Source organism: Peromyscus leucopus, chromosome 3 (genome assembly GCF_004664715.2).
Source record: "Peromyscus leucopus breed LL Stock chromosome 3, UCI_PerLeu_2.1, whole genome shotgun sequence".
In the NCBI taxonomy this organism is placed as follows: domain Eukaryota; kingdom Metazoa; phylum Chordata; class Mammalia; order Rodentia; family Cricetidae; genus Peromyscus; species Peromyscus leucopus.
Genome location: NC_051065.1, coordinates 40,197,975 through 40,218,929, shown reverse-complemented (window position 1 = coordinate 40,218,929; position 20,955 = coordinate 40,197,975). Strand labels below are relative to the sequence as shown.

Below are 20,955 nucleotides of genomic sequence, written 5' to 3'. Positions count from 1 at the left end.
ACCAAAAAAAGAAAAGAAAAAGAAAAAAAAGAAATTTCTGATTCTACACACTGCTAATACTCTACTTCATAGCAGCAACCTTGGACATTTTAACTTGAATAAATCTGTACACTTAAACACCAAGCCAGTAAACACCAAGCCCTCTCTCTATTTGTAAGCCAAACTCACCAGGCAACATTTGTTCCACAAGCCTGCACCTCCAACTATTAATGATGCTGAGATAAGAGGACTATTCAACACAGTGAGGTCAAGTCCAGCTCGGGGCAACAAAATGAGACCCTCTCCCAAAAATTAAAAAAAAAAAAGTGAAAAAGGGATGAAACTATAGCTCAATGATAGAATATTTTACTAGCATGCACAAAGCCTGAGGTTCAATTCCCAGTACTGGAGGAGGTGGAGTAGTGAGAGACAGTAACACATTACTGAAATGTACCATCAGCTCCTCTTCTATAGAAACAATGTTTATTACAGTCCTTTTCTGTAATGAACAATAAACTTAATAAGCTGATCAACTGTTTGATGGAAATAGGCTTATTACATCAACTTATTTTATGTGGCACTGGGGATATAGATCAGCAGTAGAATGCTTGCTCAGTATGTATAAGGCCCTAAGTCAAATGACCAGCATCCCTCCCCCAAAAAAAGAATATTATTAAGAATAGAATGGATATCTTATGTATACATTATTGATAAATTGTTTGATAAAGATTTATGAGCCACAATTTTATACTAAAATAAATTCAGTTTTAAATTATTTTTTAATTAACTGCAACAAACTACTAATAACTTGACATATATCTTTAATACAGCTCTTCTACAGCTCTTACTTAACTCAAGAATTACTGGAGTTGTAACGCTTTCAAGCTAAATGTGTTTTTATTTAAGATTAATAAAGAAAATTTCCATTTTCCTAGTCACTTTATGTAATAAAGGGAATTGTTTCAGTTAAGTAAAAGATACCACTTTCCTTTTAAGCCTAGTATTCAATTCGATGAAATAGAAAAAAGAATGGTACAGTACTAGTAATTCAAATAAATTCTTAAAAGATTTATTTTTATTTAATGTGTACAAGTGTATTGCCTGTATATATGTAAATGAACCCTGTGCATGCAGTGCCCATAGAGGGCAGAAAAGGGGAGTCAGATCCCCTAGAACTGGAACTAAAACAGTTGTGAGCCATGTGTGTGCTTAGATCTAAACCCAGGTCCTCTCCAAGAGCAGATAGTGCTCTTCCAAGCCTTTAGTCCCTCATCAAACTTTTTTTAAAAGTTCAGACTTCTTTACTCTGTCAGAACAAATTCCACAAGTTCAAGAAACATAAAAAGTAGGTAACTCTCTAATATTCAAAGAACAGTTGAATGTGCAATAAACAACATCACATACAATGTTTGTGAGAAAGAATTACAAAATTATTTAAGAGTAATCAACTAGAGAGAACATTTCAGAAATGTAGTATTATAATTACTGTGTTTCATATTATAGGAACAAAAATATGTAATATATTCATTGCATCATTTTTAATACAAAGCTGGAAATTTAACAAGTTAGTGTGGTGTGATGGTGCCTGTGCCTTATAATTCCAGCAATTAGGAGACAGAGGAAAGATGATCACTGAAAGTTTAAGGCCCCCCTGGTCTACATAGCAAGTTCTAGGCCAGTCAAGGCTACATAGCAAGACTCTGTCTCAAAAGAAAAGCGAAAAATTTGTTTTCCTTTATTAGCTAGCCCAGAAAGCTATACATCATAAAGATACTACTATAACAACATAAACCTGTGTTTATGGAAAAAGCAGAAGCGGAGAGCCTTGCTTCTGCTGGGAATCTGAGGATTCAAAAACTCGAGAATATATGCTAATAATTCAAAGTCTATATGATTAGTTTGTATTGCCAACAGGAGACTATGATGATTTTATAGTACAGTGTTTTGCTTGATTACCTCAGAATTACAACTGCAGTTTTCAATGTGACTCTGGATTAATGTGTAGAGTATACTAATAAACTTTAGTAGTATCAGAGATATGAAATACAATGACAAATGGAATCTAATTATAATTTTTTAAAAAAATTTATTACGTTTATTTTATTTTTGATAGCATTGGTGTTTTTACCTGTATGTGTGTCTGTATGAAGGTGTTGGAACTCCTAGAGTTGCAATTACAGACAGCAGTGATCTGCCATGTCTCAATTGAACCCAGGTCCTCTAGAAGAGCAGCAAGTGCTCTTAACTTCTGATCCATCTTTCTAGTCCCTAATTATTCCAATTATGTGCCTCCCTCTTCTTAATGTTGTAATTATGTCAATAAACTTTAAGAAGGATTTATTAATCAAATTAGAAGTTTAAGGCCCTGCTTCTTAAAAAGTACTAAGCAATGGAATAGCAGACACCATAGACCATAAAGTACTAACATATACAAGCAAAGCTACTCAGCAAGCTCTTGATTTAGCACTAGTTAACAATAATGCCTTAATTTAATATAATTACCTTAACTCTTGATGATTTCCTAGATCCTTCACGAAAGGCCTAAAATGAGCATGGAATTCTGAGTTAGTTTTTTGTTTTTGATTTTTTAACTGGGATATAACTAAGAATCAACTGGTTCATTGAAGCATTTTGCTGAAGTGAAATAATTTGGCAATAAGAATAAAGCTAGAACAAGGGGAATTAAGAAGTATATAAAGGTATACCAGAATACTATTCTCCTACATATGTAATGCAAACTATTTAGAATAATAAATTATGTTTACAATGATGATAAGATAAAAACTTCAAAATATTCTTTGTGCTAAATATTATAAGCATCAAATTATATAGGTGAAATGAACTAAAGTACAAGACAGTGGGGACTTGGATTAAATTTGTAATAGCACAAAGATTAAAAATATACTAAGACATTTCAACAAAAAACTCAATAGAGCTTTTAAGAATAAATTTGATATCAGAGACTAAATATGACTTAACAGATTTTAGAGCCTGAGTATTGGTTATGCTGCTGAGACAAACAAATATACACAACACACACACACACACACACACACACACACACACACACACACAGAGTCAAGGAAGACACAAGTTTGGTGTAGAAGGAAACACAAAGGAAAATGGTATTTGATGCACTTGATGGGGCAAGTCTTTAATCTCAGAACTCAGGCAAAGGCAGGTGGATCTCTGAACTCCAGGCCAGCCAGGATTATAGTGAGACCTTGTCTCAACAAATGTAACAACAATAACAATAATAATAACAACAACAACAACAAAAGAGTGAGGATTTGAAATTAGGTAGGATGTCTCCAGGATCTTTTCATTAGCTTATTTAACCACTAGGTTTAAATTCCAAGACAACATGGTTTGTTGGAGGAAACAGTTACTTCTTTAACTCTTCAGAAAAGAAAAATGACACAGGTTGAGTGTCCCTTTTATCCAAAATATGTAATAAGCTCGGATGTTTTTCAGACTGTTTTTCCACTCGCAGGTTTTGGTTTAAACTATAATTTGAAATTCATAATTCAAAATCCAGAATGCTGTAATTTCTAAATCTTTCTGAGAACCACTTCAGATGTTCAGATTTAGGGACATTCAAGCTGTACTAGGGCACTCATACCTAATATTTGCTGTCAGTAAATTCTTTTTTGTAGGCAATCAAACTGAATGCCTTTAAATGTACTTTATTTAATGTTAATGCTTCATATCAATTTTGAATTACTAAAACACTAAGAATACCTTAAAAGGATTTTATAAACATATTTCTACTCAACAATTTGTGACTAATTCCATTCATTTTCAAAAACTAAATAAGAATAGGCTGAATATAAAGTAAAATTATATATTTTTATTGTACACTGACTCCATATTAAAAAGCTAACACACACTGAAGAACAGAGTTTTAAACCCAGTCCTTGAATTTTCTTAACTCTGCAATTCCTGTCAAATATTACAATGTCTGAGGAAATATTTTCCATTTATAATACACAGCAATATTCTGAAATAAACAATACAATCAAAATACAGGATTATTCATTTTGAACACTCATTAGTCATTTCACCCAAAAATATACAGTCTATGCTTTATTAAACTAAATAATGTAAAACAAATATACAAGGGTCAAATTTCCACGTAACTTATACAATAACAAAGCTATAATCTCAACATAGTACACAAAGGCTGAGTTAACTAACCTATCACTGAATATTTTAAAAAGGGGTTGAATTCATACCTGTCAGCCAGATACTACAGTAAAAGGCATGTGATCTCTGAGAAAATGACAGAGATGAGGAAACTAGTAACAAAATAAGGCAAAATATGGCTGAGTACTAGAATTAAAGGCTCAAATGCCATAACAGGATGAAAAGAAAGATTATATTTGCTGGAGAAAGGCAACAATCTATTAGCTCAGTCTAAAAGGGAAAAAGATGCAAAAGCCTATTTTAAAAGGTGAGAATGAACAGTGGAGTCGTGATGTGGCTGTAAACTGTGGGTGCCTCCAGTGACATTCAACCATCAGACTAGATAAAACAGAAACAGAAGAGAAATAAAAGGGACAGACACAGACTTCAATAGTTATACAAAGATGAAATTAGAAAATGAAAAATTTTAAAGCACATCATGAAAAATAACAAAAAAAAATTGATTTTAAAGCCATCACTTATCTACATATATTTCCATGCTTTGATAGCAATATGGTCAATGTGAAAGTCTTTTTCCCTATGTGACAAATATTTTCACTAGCAATTATAGTCATATTACTGAACAGAGACACATTCTGAGAACTGCACTATTAAGTTATTTTGTCCATATTGTAAATATCATAGAAAATATGTACATAAGTTTATAAGATATAGTCTAACTCACACACCTAAGCTGTATACACATGGTATAATTTACTGATCCTGGCTATAACCCTATACATTGTGCTTCTGTGGGGAATTGTAACCTCATGATAAATATTTGCATGAAAATAATGATAAATATCGTATGTTTCACTGGACAGTGGGCACACACCTTTAATACCAGCACTCGGGAGGCAGAGGCAGGCATATCACTGTGAGTTCAAGGGCAGCATGGTCTACAGAGTGAGTTCTAGCATGGCCAAGTCTATACAGAGAAACCCTGTCTTGAAAAACTAAAAAAAAAAAGTCTGTTTTTATATTGAAACATAGAAGGGTACATTAAAAATAATTGATAAAATGTGTTCACTTTGTAATTTGATAGGACCACAAATGCATTTGCTGTCATTGAGGATTTGTAATTAACAAATTTAATAAAACAGTCTATAAACTGCTGTCTGCCATTAGATCTTAGGGACCATATATCAAAATTTAGAAGACAAAAATAAGAGAGTAGTAAGCAGGATGCCTTTATTAAAATGAATATTGTCCAAAATTAAGAACAGTTATAAGTAATCATTACATGCTTCCTTACCTACTAAGTTATTGAAATATAAGGCTGTTATTTCTGTGTTCAGACACTCTCTTCTGCCTCACTTAGCATTTCCAGTCTCTGTCACTGGTCTTGTTAGAACAGTGAGACCAAAGCATGAGCAATGTTTCTTTTGTAGTCCATGTCAGTCTTTAAAAGGTATTGCAATTTTTAAATAAGAATGCTTAATTTTTTAAGTTTTTGCTAGAACTTTCAATGTATTTAGCTGCTGCCCATGCTCTCCCTGTCATCATGTCTTGCCTGTAACTCAGCTCCAATCAACTTCATCTATTCATCTGAAATAAAAAGGCAAAAACGTACTTTTTTACATTTTGAAAAGTTCTGTTCTTTCTCCCCACTTTTTTTCCTTCTTTTGTCAGTAGCCTTGGGAGCTCTGGAAGCAGTCAGAGTGATGGACGTTGGAGTGTGCTGGAACGCAGTGTACAGCTCCACAGGGACTTCATCGCCACTTTCAGTTGCACTGGTGTCACCATCTTCAATGAAAAACAGTGACCGCACTTCAGTACTTGTATTTCAAGCAGGAAAGGAAAGCAACCCTGCCTGTGACAAGTGCCACTTCCTTGTTCCTAAAGAAAACACATTCTTATTTCCCTTTCCCACTCACTTACAAGGTACACATTAAATCATGAAGGATAAATGTCTGATGACATACTCTGTTGGTCTCAGAAAGCAGGCATGAGTACACATGACTAATGGAACTCAACTTTCCTCGGGCAGAAACTCAGTTCTATCTATAAAAATTATATATTCACTTAAATGTTAGCCTGTCATTCCAAAAAATAGCTGAAGTACAAAAGCAAACTTCTGCACCATTGTCCAAAAAGGAACTTTTCAAAACAAAACAATTGGAAACAACCCACTATGTCTACCAAAGAGCAATGGCTGAATAAAAAAATTATTTAAGACTGGTTGTGCTGTCTTAAACCAAAATGAAAATGTGTGGCATACTGGGGCACAGTGGCACCTGCTCTTAATACCAGCCCTTGGGAGGCAAGCGGAGGACCCTGTATAAGACAAGCCAACACTATGCACTACAAAACTCAGTTGCATCAGGGTAGCCTGAGCTAGTGAACACAGACCAACCTTTAGATAGAAGACTCTATCTAAAAAACAAAAACAAACAAATGAAAAATCCTAAACAGAAAAATTGCAGCATATACAAAATTAAGAAAATGGCATCCTAAAAATTAAAAAAACAGTCCGGGCGGTGGTGGCACATGCCTTTAATCCCAGCACTCAAGAGGCAGAGGCAGGCGGATCTCTATGAGTTCAAGGCCAGCCTGGGCTACAGAGTGAGTTCCAGGAAAGGCGCAAAGCTACACAGAGAAACCCTGTCTTGAAAAACCAAAAAAATTAAAGAAATACTATCTCATATGGTAAATTAATGAGTCATTATTCTGACCAATATACTTCATTTCTTTAAAGGTTACCTATATATGAGAACAATACGTGATTTAAGCTTCTTATTTGCTTTGTTCTGGTTTCTATGTTTCCTAAAATACGAGCATGCATATTCTGTAATCAAAAAGGCCTATCCCTGAAATTATAAATAAGACATATACTAAAAATACATTAACAAGGTGCTGTAGGCTGAAGAGATAGATCTGATACAGAGTACTAGCTGTTCTTCAGGACAGGGGTTTGATTCCCAATACCCACATAGTGGCTCCTAACTGTCTATAACTTCAGTCCTAAGGGATCTAATGCTCCCTCTTCTGTTTCTGTGGGCACCAGACACATATGTGGTTCACAGACATATAGGTAGGCGAAACACTGAAGCACACACAAAATTTCTTTTAGTTTTTTTTATACTTAAAAAAAGCAAACAAGTGTTTTTGCATTAAAATATTAAATTAAACAATTTTTTAAAATAATTTACATTAAAATATTTAAAAATATTCAGAACACTTATGTTCTTAATCCCACTAGTTTTAATTTAGAATAGGTCCTTTTTACATACCTGACATATTTTCTCTTTTCTGGCGTTGTAGTAGCACCGCCCTCTCTTTATCCAAATTCCTATATTAAAACATTAACATGTTACTCATCAAACTTCCAGAACTTAGGTATGTTTTACATGTGATGAACTTCATAATCTTTTATGTTTTTAGTGAAAAGATAATATAAAGTGTATGCAGCAGCCCCGACAGACTATATATGGTCCAGTATATATACACATTTCCTATACACATATAAGAACAGTAGATACCAATTAAGTTATTCCATTTCATTCTATTAAATGTTTACCTATCAAGTGAGCAATTTTTCAAATTCTAATTTATAGCAAAATTCTGAAAAGTAAAACCCACATTAGTACTTGTAATTAAAACCACAAATTGTTTTATATCCATGAGTAAATTAGTATATATTATACATTTCCATATGCCTTAAATTATTTCCATGACTTTATAGACAGAGTCTCACTAAGTAACCCAATCTAACTTCAAACTCTGTCTTAGCTGTCCTGCTCTGGGATTACAGTTATATGCCAACACATTCAGTTTATTTCTACTCTATAAATACTGCAAGGCATGGTGGGAAGCAGAGCCAGGAGGATCTTCATGAGTTTGAGGCCAGCATGGTCTACATAGCAAGGTCCAGACTAGCCAAGCCACACCATGAGACCATCTCTAAGAAAAAAAAAAAAAAAATAATCAATCAAAACAATCCCTTCCCCTCTTCGGGTAGTAGTAATGAATGCCTTTAATCCCAGCACTCAGGAGGCAAAGGCAAGTGGACCTTTTGAGTTTGAGGCCAGCCTAGCCTACAGAGATAGTTTCAGAATAGCCAGGGTTACACAGAGAAACCCTGTCTCAAAAAACAAAAACAAAAAGTGAATTTAGCCGGGCAGTGGTGGCGCATGCCTTTAATCCCAGCACTCGGGAGGCAGAGCCAGGCGGATCTCTGTGAGTTCGAGGCCAGCCTGGGCTACCAAGTGAGTCCCAGGAAAGGCGCAAAGCTACACAGAGAAACCCTGTCTCGAAAAACTAAAAAAAAAAAAAAAAAAAGTGAATTTAAAAAGGTCTGGAGTAGAAAGAATAAGGCAGAATTTAGACTTACCTGAAAAATACCTTGTTTTATATATTTGACTTTAATGTGAAAATTATTTCTTACAATGAACTATATAACTGCAAAAATAAACTTTTTAAAAAAGCAATTCTTTTTTTTTTTTTTTTTGGTTTTTCGAGACAGGGTTTCTCTGTGTAGCTTTGCGCCTTTCCTGGAGTTCATTTGGTAGCCCAGGCTGGCCTCGAACTCACAGAGATTCGCCTGGCTCTGCCTCCCGAGTGCTGGGATTAAAGGCGTGCGCCACCAACGCCCGGCCTTAAAAAAGCAATTCTTAACATTAAAAATAAACTCGAACAGAAGTACCTATCTATAATTTCAGTACCTTGGAGACAGACAAGGAGGATCAGGAGTCCAAGGTCAACCTAGGCTATATAAGACTCTCCCGTCAACAAATCAACCACCTAGGTGGACTATTCATATATTCTTGGTGTAAATATAAGATGGCATTAACCATTTCAGAGAAGTTTCATGACTTTTTTTTTTCATTGATTCATTCATTCATGGGGGATGAGAACATAAGGGAATAAATGGGATGGTCAAGCTGCAACAGGGATGGAGTGGGAAAGCAGTAAGAGAGATTCCATGATGGAGGGAGATATCATGGGGATAGAGAGAAACCTGGTGCTATGGAAGTTGCCAGGAATCCCCAAGGATGACCCCAGCTTTGACTACAAGCAATAGTGGAGAGGGTGCCTGAACTGAACTGTCTTACCCCAGTAATCAGATCAGTGAATACCCTAACTGTCATCACAGAGCTTTTGTCCATTGACTGATGGAGGCAGATGTAGAGATCCACAGCCAGGCACCAGGCAGAGCTCCAGGAATCCAGTCAAAGAGAGAGAAGAAGGATTCTATGAGCAAGTGCATCAGGATCATGACGGGGAAACCTGCAGAGGACTAAACCAAACTAGTGGGAACTCATGAAAACTAGACCAACGGCTGTGGAGCCTGCATGGGACTGGACTAGGCCCTCTGCATGGGGAGACAGCTGTGTAGCTTGATCTGCTTGGGGGGCCCCCTGGCAGTAGAATCAGAATCCATCCCTGGTGCATGAGGGGGCTTTTTGGAGCCCACTACCTAAGATGGGACACCTCATGCAGCCTTGAGGCAGGGGAAAGGGCTTGGGCTTGCCTCTACTGGATGTGCCTCCTCATGGGAGGCCTTGCCTTCTTGTGGGGGTAAGTGGAGGGTGGGTTTGGGGGTAGGCTGGGGGGATAGGAGGAGGGAAGATGATCTTTTGATTGGTGTGTAAATGAATGAAAAAAATTCCCTTAATGAAAGAAAGAAAAGACTGCATTAACCATTTTAGAGAAGTTTCATGACTTCTTTTTCATTCATTCATTCATTCATTCATTCATTCATTCAGTACTGGGAACCAGGGCACTGCACATACTAAGAAAGCATTCTACCACTATCTACACTCAGTCCTCAGGAATTAAAGGCATATAACACCACGCATAGCTCTTGTAGTTTCTTAAGAAACTAAATATGCAACTTTCATACAATTCAGTTACACAATTTTTGGCATGGAAAAAAATTCGGTTCACACTAAAACCTGTAATAAAGTTCTGAGTGACTTTATTTGTAAAATCCAAACAAGGGAAAAGTAACACGAATATACTCTCGTGGAGGTTTGTCAGTAAACCATGATACGTACCACAGACTATACCAGCAATGACGAAAAATGTAGTGATACATATGCAGCAAACTAAATGGCTCAAGGAATTACCATGAGTGAAAAAGCATACAGCATTCCATTTCTATATAATACTTGAAATAACAAAATTATCAAACTGAAGTATTGATTAATGTGTGCTAACAGGAATAAGAAGAATTGGGAAGAGTGCTCGATAAAGGCAGGGTGAAAAGTCCTTTGCAATGAAATAGAATTTTTTCTTGATAGCCTAATGTGAAAATCCTAATAACAATATTATAATAAACAGTTTTACAAGGTGAAAGTAAGGATACACAAGTTTATCTGTATTATTTTATGTAAATCTGCAATTAATTAAATTTAACTTAGAAATGCAAAAGACGACTCGTAGTCCAAATAAAACTAATAATCTAAACAACCTAAGTGTGTATCTAATTGTTACCAGAACTATATAGTGACATTCTTTTCAAGAAATTTGAAATATAATAAACTGATTTTAATATCCATTTGTGATATAGTCCACAAAGGGAAAAGTTCTAAATTGTTCTACATATTAGTATTTCTAATATTGATGTTACCCTGTATTATTCTACGGAATTAAGCAATTGTGTAATTATGGCATTCTAATTACATTATTGTCTTGTTGAGAACTTGGGTAAAAAGATATAGACCCAGAAATACTGTAAGAATATACAGTGTAGCATGCCTTTAATCCCAGCACTCAGGAGGCAGAGGCAGGCAGATCTCTGAGTTCAAGGCCAGCCTGGGCTATAGAGAGAGTTCCAGGACAACCAGGGTTACACAGAGAAATCCTGTCTCAAAAAACAGAAATATATATTTACATTATTATTATATTACATATATGTAAAACAAAAATTTATATTCTTAATTTGAACTGTAATTATTAGTATTAATTCACTGTTTTTTGAAACAGAGTTTTCCTTTGTAGCCCTAGCTACCCTGGAACTCTCTCTGTAGGCCAGGTGAGCCTCAAATTCACAGAAATCTGCCCGCCTCTGCCTGCTGAGTGCTGGGACTAAAGGTATGCGCCACTATGCCCAGCCTGCATGTATTTTATCTTTAAAAAAAGAAAATAGACAAAACTACTAGTAATTACTGAAGCAGGGGTAAGAATATGAGTTCTTTCTACTATTTTCCTTTTATAAGGAGGTGTGTTTTCTTGTAATTGTTTCAGTTTATGTATGTTCATTTGTAGCACACAGGTAGGTGCACATGCAAGGAGAGGGCAGAAAACAATTCAAGTCTCATCCTCTGGACACCATCTACTTCCTTTCAAATGGTATCATTTGCCTAAAGCTCACCAATTCACCTACAGCTCACCTTGGCCAGTGAGCCTAAGGGATCCTTCTTTTTCTGCCTTCCCAGTACTAGGGTTAAAAGTCATGCCATAATGTGCATCTTTTTTTTTTTTTTTTTTGAGACAGGGTTTCTCTGTGTAGCTTTGCACCTTTCCTGGAACTCACTTGGTAGCCCAGGCTGGCCTCGAACTCACAGAGATCCGCCTGGCTCTGCCTCCCAAGTGCTGGGATTAAAGGCGTGCGCCACCACCACCCGGCTTTTTTTTTTTTTTTTTTTTTTTTTTGTGCATCTTTTTAATAAGGGTTTTAGTAAATCAAGCAGTTTATCAAATAAGGAATTTCCTCAACCCCTTTTATTGGGTTTTAAATGTCTGTAATAAAAAGACTTGTTGATGATGGTGATGTTGTTTGAGACAGGGATCTCATGAAGTTTGGGCTGACCTCAAACAAACTTGCTGTGTAGTCAAGCTGGGCCTTCAACCCCAGATGCTCCTTTCCCCACTTCCCAAGTGCAGGAATTACAGGCAGGTCCTCTTTGCCTGGCTCCATAATAAAGACTTTAAAAAACAAATCAAACAGTGACCCATCTGGTCACTGTTCACTCTCACTCTTGAAAGTGTCTGTTTTCTACACTACAGTCGGCCATCTTATCTGAATTCATTTGACAGAAAACCCAAGACTAGGAAACCAAGACCAAAACAAGATTCCAGGAACATCTGGTTTTTCTGCTCTATTACCGTCTTCTTTATACTCACATGGTAAAGCTGTACTCCCCCAACCCCCCAAAATGGGTTTAGACCATGGGATCCCAATTTCCTTTCCACCTACATCTCTCCATGTGTGCACTTCTGGGTCTGGCAGGTCTATTTTGTGGACATTGGGTCATCCACAATTGCTCCACATGTACCCATCTCTTGCTTCATTCATGTTAATGTAACTCAGACACTTTTTTTCAAAGGTAGTATGTGGAGGGCTACCTATCATATTTTCTGCCATGTAATAGAGACTTTCTGTGACTATAAGCTATAATACATTGTGGCAAAGATGAGTGGCTTTCTTTTTGTAATTCCTACGGACCTCTCCAGAACCTAACAAGAAGCAAATTCCTATGTGAAAGAAACATAGTGCCCTTACTATGTGTTTAAAAAAGAAGATAGGGGTTGAATCTATACATTTAAACAAACCCAGCAAATTATGAATGTAAATAAGGGGGTGCTCCAATAATTCATTTTTAGGGGGTAGAAAAGGGATACTGGGGATTGAACTCAGGGCTTCTCACATGCTAGTCAAGCAGTCCAATGCCATAAAGCTACATTCCTCAACCCCCTTTTCTAGGGTGCTCAGGCTTGAATTCAGTTGCCTTGGGTATGTATATCACACAAGCACTTTACTACTGAATTACATTCCCCTCAGCCATTTTTTTTCTGCTTTTATTTTGAGGAAGTGTCTCACTAAGTTACCTAGGCTGAACTTGAACTCACTCTGTACCTTTAGCAAACCTTGAACAATTCGCGATCAGTCTTCCTGCCTTGGCTACTCAAATAGCTTGTATTACAAAGCTGTACAATCACTCCCAACTCTAATGACTGCCAAAAAAGATGCCAAACATTTAGAAAATAAACTATCATCATATTGATCACTAATAAAGTTAAAATTACATATTAGACCACAATACACTATCAATGAAAAAATTCTTGATTTAGGTTTCAGGGTAAAAAAATTAATAAACATAAGTAGAAAAAGTACTTCTTAAAACAAAGAAACATTGGGATTCATAATTTCATCCATCTGAAACTCATGAATAAATTTCTGTGATAATTTTTTCAGTGAAATAACTGACAGTCTTCTCAGGTCTGATAACTTACCTGGGCTGACAGCGTTCACATAGGTATGTGTCAGGGATGTGCTGCCGGTCAATCCCCATACAGTCAATATGTTGCCAAACACTTCAAAAGAAAAAACAAAATATACAAAGACAACAGAAAACATTAAAATCATTCATAAGTTAAGATGTAATATTCTATCATTTAAAAAGTGCCTATTTTGAGCTTAGTCTACACTAAAATGTGTTCTCAGGTAGAAAAAATTTAAGATGCAAAAATATGGCAAATACAGAATGCATAAAATTAATTTCTGAAGCAACTGCAATTTAAAACAGAAAAGGTGGCAGGTTAAAATGTTATTACAAACCTGAAGATGTCAGCACTAAAACCCTTAAATAATAATCAGCGTATCAAGATCTGATTTGGGAAAACAGGAAGGAAAGTTGTCACTGAAACCTTTACTAATTACCAGCTCTGAGGAGATGACCAAAAGGAGGTCAACAGACACAAAAAGACAGTTCCCTTTGTGAGTGCAGGGAAAAGGAGCGAAGCTGGATTACATCTTCTGTTCACATTTAACAATTTTGGTGGCACACAATATTAACTGAAAGATAAGGAAGCAGAAAGAAAAACAAAGACTTCTAGCATTTATACTTAAGAAAGAACAGAAGTAAAGTAATTCCAAAGAGGTCAAATAATACAAGAGGTATTCCACTGGAAAAGAATTCAACTTAATTACTTTGAATGGAGTATATGGACAAACTTAAGTTAAACTTCTCAATAAGTTGTTGTTGACAAAACTTCAAGTACCTGAAATTGATATATATTTCTCTTAAAAAAAAAAAAAGAAAGAAAGAAAAAGAAAGAATACTGCCAATTCCTTACACATAATCATTCACTTTTAAAAAAAAATTACATGTGTGTGAATGAGTGTATCTGTGTGTGCACATGTCACAACCCAAGTATGGAGGTCAGAGAACAACTTTCTAAAGTTGGTTCTCTCTTCTACAATGTGGGTCCTAGAGAACAAACTCAGCTTGTCAGGCTGGGAAGCAACCACTGAGCCCTCTCCCTGTCCTATAATGTCACTTCTAATATAAACATACTAAACTAAATGGTATTGTGTTACTCTTTACTTCTCAACTGAGAACCTCCAAGAAGGTTTAAATAACAAATTATGTTATATTATGATATGTAGATAACAAACAAAGCTAGAAAATAAAAGAGCAGAATTCCAGGTATCAGACATCAAAACTCTGAATATGGGCAATAGGAACATTGAAAAAATACAAGGAAGCAATGTAAAGAAAGGAAGAGAACGATATAAGCTGAATACAAAAATGGAGGTTGGGTAGGGTGGACAGACTCAGACAGACACTGAGTCATAAGAGTCACTTCAAAAGCCAGGCAGTGGTGGCGCACGCCTTTAATCCCAGCACTCGGGAGGCAGAGGCAGGTGGATCTCTGTGAGTTCAGGGCCAGCCTGGGCTACAGAGCAAGTTCCAGGACAGGCTCCAAAGCTACACAGAGAAACCCTGTCTCGAAAAACAAAAACAAAACAAACAAACAAAAAAGAGTCACTTCAAGGTAAATACCTTGAATAATCCAAAATTGTGCCTTCAAGAATGTTTAGGTAAGTTATTTAAAAACCTAAAGATATTGCATGAATGTCTAAGAATGATAACCATTTAATACATGTCCATCTGACTAACTGGATCAAAAGAAGGCAATTCTTTATATTGTACTTTCAATAAAAATACTGCTACATTTATCACATTAGATAAGATCTGCTATGAGAAAACTCTTTTATATAACTTGATACAATAAGAATATTTTCTAATATAAGGCAGAAAATACATCCCCAAAGTCATTTAAGTTTTGTAAATTTCCCTCAATAAATTTACCAAAGCCATTCCTTAAAATAAATATTACAATTAATGAGAATTTAAAATTACCACAGCACATTATTATTAAAATCAAATTACAATCTTCCACTTAAGAAAACTAATTTCACACTGTACAGTCATATCCTACTTATTGACAGAGATAAATGAACCTTTTGAAATATACATACACATGCTACAATCAGTATCAAAAGCTAATCATTTAATCTAACTGAGAGAGTAATTTACAAACGAAACAAATAGCTCTCAGCTTCAGTTTAACTTACTTTCAAATATGGATTTATAAAGCCACACTACATCAAGTCAAATAATGAAGCTATGTCACAAGAACCAGGAACAGGAGTGAAGCCATCAAACTTTCCTGCCCTCTACAATGTGCTACTTAAATATTCTCTGCTCCTCATCCTATGCAGGGAATGTACTTAATAACTTTAAAGCTGAAATCCTATTGTTCCATCTCCATTCTCACTAAGCCTCTCCCACAAAGAAAGTGAGAGAGACAGACATAGACAGACAGACACACACACACAGAAAGAGACAGAGACTGAGAGGGGGGTGCAGAAGTAAGAAAAAAACCCCACTTTCTTTTGCAATCACCTTCTCTAGGGGAGGAGGCCTTTCTTGGTAGTTGAACCAGGGTTGGGGGAAGGGAGACTGGTTCTGGTTCAAGAAGACTCCACAATGCTGCAAGGTTCAAGCCAAAGGGTGTGAGAAAATAAGATTAAACACTGATTAAATGTTTAATTTCCCCAAACTGGAAAAATTGTAGCTGACTACACAAGACTCAATTCTTTTATTTATGTCTTGTTATTTCTATATATGCACTTGTACTGCCACTGAACTAAGTGAAAAGGAGATGATCCTATAATGTAGTTCAAAACTGATTATTGTTTAATTCATAACAGGGATCTCTCTTGTTTGTTTGTTTTTTGTTTGTTTGTTTTTCAAGACAGGGTTTCTCTGTGTATCCCTGGCTGTCCTGGAACTATGTAGACCTGCCTCTGCCTCCCAACTGCTGAGATTAATAGTGTGCGGCACATCTGCCCGGCATCACAACAGGGATTTCTAATAATAAACTATAAAATAGTTTCTCTTCTCTTTTTTTAAAGATTTACTTATTTAATTTTTAAGGGTGTGTGTGTGTGTGTGTGTGTGTGAGAGAGATTATAGAGGCCAGAAGAGGACATTAGATGTCTTGCAGCTGGAAATACAGATGATTTTGACAGGCCCCATGTGGGTGCTGGAAACTGAGCTTTGGTCCTCTCCAAGATTAATATGTGTTTCTCTCCAGCCGTAAAATAGCTTCTTTTAAATAAGGACTTTTTTCTAGAAAAAAATAAATTGCATCAATAGAGGCAGATATCCTACTTAAAAAAAGGAATTAATTCCTGCAAAAGGCCTAACTAGCTTTTCCAAATTAACAATCAAAGGTTAAAAGCAATCAAGAAAAATGAACTGATGGTGTGAAATATTTTACCTGCATTTGTCACAACAGATCATGTATCCATCATCATGTGTAAAACCACATATGCACCTGGTTACATCAGTACCATAACTTCCGTCTTCGGATGTGCTGATTGTAGTAGCACTGGAAGTTTCATCAAAGTTAGGAGTGGTAAATATGCCTACTTCATTTTTGCTAATGAGACCTGATGGAGGAGGGGAAGCTGGAGGTGTTGGAGGAGGACGAGCACCATAATTATGGTCCTGAATAATAGAACACAAAACAGCACAATATAAATTTCAATGACATAAACTAGGCAAATTAAACAAAATTTGAATACTTAATAAGATAAAATTGGTTCATTTCTTAATATAGTCAAATAACGACAGAAGACTAATAATTATATCACAGTGGTGAGTTAATGTCACTGTCTGGAAGGTGAAGTAGTCACCTTCACATTAATGACAATTTCCCTCCTTCCACAGCAGAAACCACATTTCCAGTCCTGTGATCAAGAGTTTCTCTTTCAAGAAGATATTAAGTCTGTGATGTGAGAATAAGGGTAAAACTAGCAAAAACTGGGCTGGAGAGATGGCTCAGCAGGTCAAGGCGCTCGCCATAGAGCCTAGCAACCTGAGTTCAATAACTAGGACCCATGTGATGGAAGGAAAGAACCTACTTAACTTCAACATGTGTGCTATAATACACATCCTATTTCCCAAACAAATAAATGTAGTTAAATAGTAAAAATAGTAACTAAAGGTACATTATTACTGTAAAGTATATAATATAGGAATTTATATTTGATATTTTATTCTCATTTAAGTGCTAAAATCTCTCACAACTGCACTTTCCTAGTAACCAAATGTATCTTGTCCTATAACTCTTTTAATTAAAATACTACAGAACCCTAAAAAGGAATTAAATTAAGGGAATAAGCTTTTATTCTCTCATCTGTAAAACAAGGATGAAAACTACCTTTGAAAAGTTTGTTTTAAGAATTAAATGATATATATATATATATTATGTATATGTGTATGTATATATAAATACATACATATATATACACGTGTGTGTGTGTGTGTGTGTGTGTGTGTGTGTGTGTGTGTGTGTGTACTCAACATAATAGTAAGTGAAGCATCATAATAAGCTGGAGCCAAAGAGATGGCTCAAGAGTTAAGAAGGAGCATATGCTGCTCTTCCAGAGGATCCAAGCTTGTTCTCAGAACCCACAGCAGCCTGTTCATAACCACTCTACTCCAGCTGTAAAGAACTTGAGCCTCCTCAGGTACCTGTACTATACATACCCACATGCAGACACACACCACAATAAAAAAAAATGACAAATATAGCCAGGTGTGGTGCTGTACATTTTAAATCCCAGCACTGGAGAGGCAGAGGTAGGCAGATCTCTGAGTTTGAGGACAGCCATACAAAGCAAGTTCTAGGGCTACATAGAGTGACCTGTCTCCAAAAACAAAAAATGAACAAAAAAAAAGATAAAAATAAATCTTTAGAAAAAAAAAACTACATAATTTACTAATTACTACATAACTCAGAATTAACAGTAAGAAAAAGAAAAGAATTAACAGTAAGTACAATGTAACCTAATCCATAGTCTTTTCATTGAAATAAAAAACTATCAACATAAATACAATAACAATAAAAAAAATTTTTGACTTCCTCTCACAGAATTTTATTCTCCTAACAATATAGCTAAAGTATTAAATTACATACTTAATTATACAGAAAATATTAAACAGCTGTTTTAAAATTATTATTTTAAGCACAATACCACACAAATCTACTTTCAACTTCTAATTTTACAAAAATCCTTCTGAAGAAACATTTGACACTTACCGCATAGGGCAAACCAATATAACTGTGTGAATGATGGGAGCTGCTGGTATATAACTGGTGGGGATAACTGTTGGATTTTTCAACTACCACAGGGCTAGCTTCTACGGATTCTGGTCTAGGGGAAAGAAGTTCCACAGATTAGAATTCCACTCATTTTTATGTTTTAATCTACTAAAATTTATAAGTGCTTATTCTAAAATATTGTCAAAACAAATACAATGTCTATTTACAATATGTGCACAGCTTGTGGGTAGATTCATCCTATGTAGATTCTGTGTCACAACAGAAGTTTTACTTAATAAAATAAATAAAATTAAAAAGTTCAATTACAGTTTCATTTAAAAAGTGTCCATTGCTGAGGATGATAATCTAGTACTATAATCTAGTACTATAATCTAGTACCGAGGCAGGAGAGAATCAAGGTAGTGCCATCATGGCACTCAAAAACAAAACCTCCAAATTACTAGAGACCATGCTTTATGCCATTACCCAGTGTCACTAATAAACATGCAAAGAGGTGGCCAGAGTGGCAGAAATGATTTTAAGTAAGAGTAAGGCAGAGTGAGTGCAAGACTCTGGCCTGAATGCATTTCAGTGGTCAAAACAGTATTTGTTGAATGTGCAGGGAATGGCAGATTCAGGGGAATGTCAGTAAGCTTAAGAACAGAGAACCTCACATTGAACCAGGATTTATGCCTGAAAAACACAAGCAGTAGTATGTAGTGAATAGCTTTGTAGGTCCGCCCTACTACGAGTTAAGTGACGATGATGAACCAACTGGTAACACTACTGGGAGTAGCAACATGCAAACTGTTGCTGCTTTGAAAGCTCTAGCATTTCATATATAACACTTTCCCAACATTTTTGTTTGTTGTTGTTGTTGTTTTGTTTTGTTTTGTTTTTTCAAAAGACAGGGTTTCTCTCTGTAGATCTGGCTGTCCTAGAACTGGCTCTGTAAATCTGGATGGCCTGACTCAAAAGATTCCCCCTGCCTCTGCCTCATGAGTGGTAGGATTAAACGCTTGCTCCTCCTCCTCCTCCTCCTCCACCACCTCCTCCACCTCCACCTCCACCTCCACCTCCACCACCACCACCACCACCACCACCACCACCACCACCACCACCACCACCACCACCACCACCACCAGATGGTTTATTTTCATCTTATGTGCACTAGTGTTTTGCCTGCATGTGTGAGAGTGTCAGATCCCCTAGAACTGGAGTTACAGACAGTTATGAGCTGCCATGTGGGTGATGGAAACTAAACCCGGGTCCTCTACAAGAGTAGCCAATGCTTTTAACTGCTGAGCCATCTCTCCAACCCCTTCCCCCTCAGGTTTCTGCAGCAGTGACCCACCATGTCTGCCTCCTATTGGTGGTGGTGGGGTAACAGTCACAGTAGCACAAGCTGTGAATCACTATGTAGCTGAGGCTAGCTGTAAACTCTTGATCCACCTGCTTCCTCCTAAATGCTGAGATTACAGGCATGTGCCATCATGCTTGCCTAACTTGAAAAAAATTTAAACATGTTCAGTTTTAGCAATGATCTACAATACCATCATTAAAGCTACATGAAGAGGTTATAGCTAAAGACTCACTCTTTTTTTTTTTTTTTTTTTTTTTTTTTTTTTTTTTTTTTTTGGTTTTTCGAGACAGGGTTTCTCTGTGTAGCTTTGCACCTTTCCTGGAACTGACTGTGTAGTCCAGGCTGGCCCGGAACTCACAGAGATCTGCCTGGCTCTGCCTCCCAAGTGCTGGGATTAAAGGCATGCGCCACCAACACCCGGCAGAAGACTCACTCTTAAGGATGTATTCAAATTGCAGTGTTACTGATGTGGACAAAACTGGTACTATGGAGTAGCTAATAAAATAAAATCAAGCTGTTAATGTAGATGATTCAAGCACATGAAACAGCTAAATTCTTTTTAGAATATCACAATTTAATTAAAGGATGCAATAATGACAAGGTGGCCATGTAAGAAAGCAGAAAATGGTTTAAAGCAGATGGCTGTGTTGAATATTTATACTTACTACAAGTGATTTTTAAAATAACTTTAAATCTATTTATTTACTGTGTATATGTATGCATACATTTGGTAACATGGTGCACAAACGAAAATCAGAGAACACCTTTTGGAAGTCAGCTCTCTCCTTCTATCATGTCGATTCTAAGAATCCAGCTAAGACCATCAGGCTTAGAGGCAAGCACTGTTACCTACTAAGTCCAATAAAAGAAATCTTAATGGTCCAATAAAAGAAATTTTTAAAACAAGGAAACAATTATATAAAAGTGGTTGACAAGCTGGTACACAGTGGTGGCGCACACCTTTGATCTCAGCAGTTGGGAAGAAGAGGCAGGTGGATCTCTGTGAGTTTGAGGCCACCTGGTCTACAAAGTGAGATCCAGGACAGGTTCCAAAGCTACACAGAGAGACCTTTGTCTTG

At 36.3% G+C, this 20,955-nt stretch overlaps 1 protein-coding gene across 1 annotated transcript in view; it reads right to left on the bottom strand.

Moving 5' to 3' along the window:
• Positions 1-20,955, bottom strand: part of Kmt2e (lysine methyltransferase 2E (inactive)) — a 72,109-nt gene that overhangs the window by 27,194 nt on the left and 23,960 nt on the right. Inside the window, 6 exon segments of the mRNA XM_037203576.1 lie at positions 2,482-2,520; positions 5,738-5,910; positions 7,398-7,456; positions 13,345-13,425; positions 16,684-16,913; positions 18,511-18,625. Coding sequence (XP_037059471.1) covers positions 2,482-2,520; positions 5,738-5,910; positions 7,398-7,456; positions 13,345-13,425; positions 16,684-16,913; positions 18,511-18,625 — 697 coding nt within the window.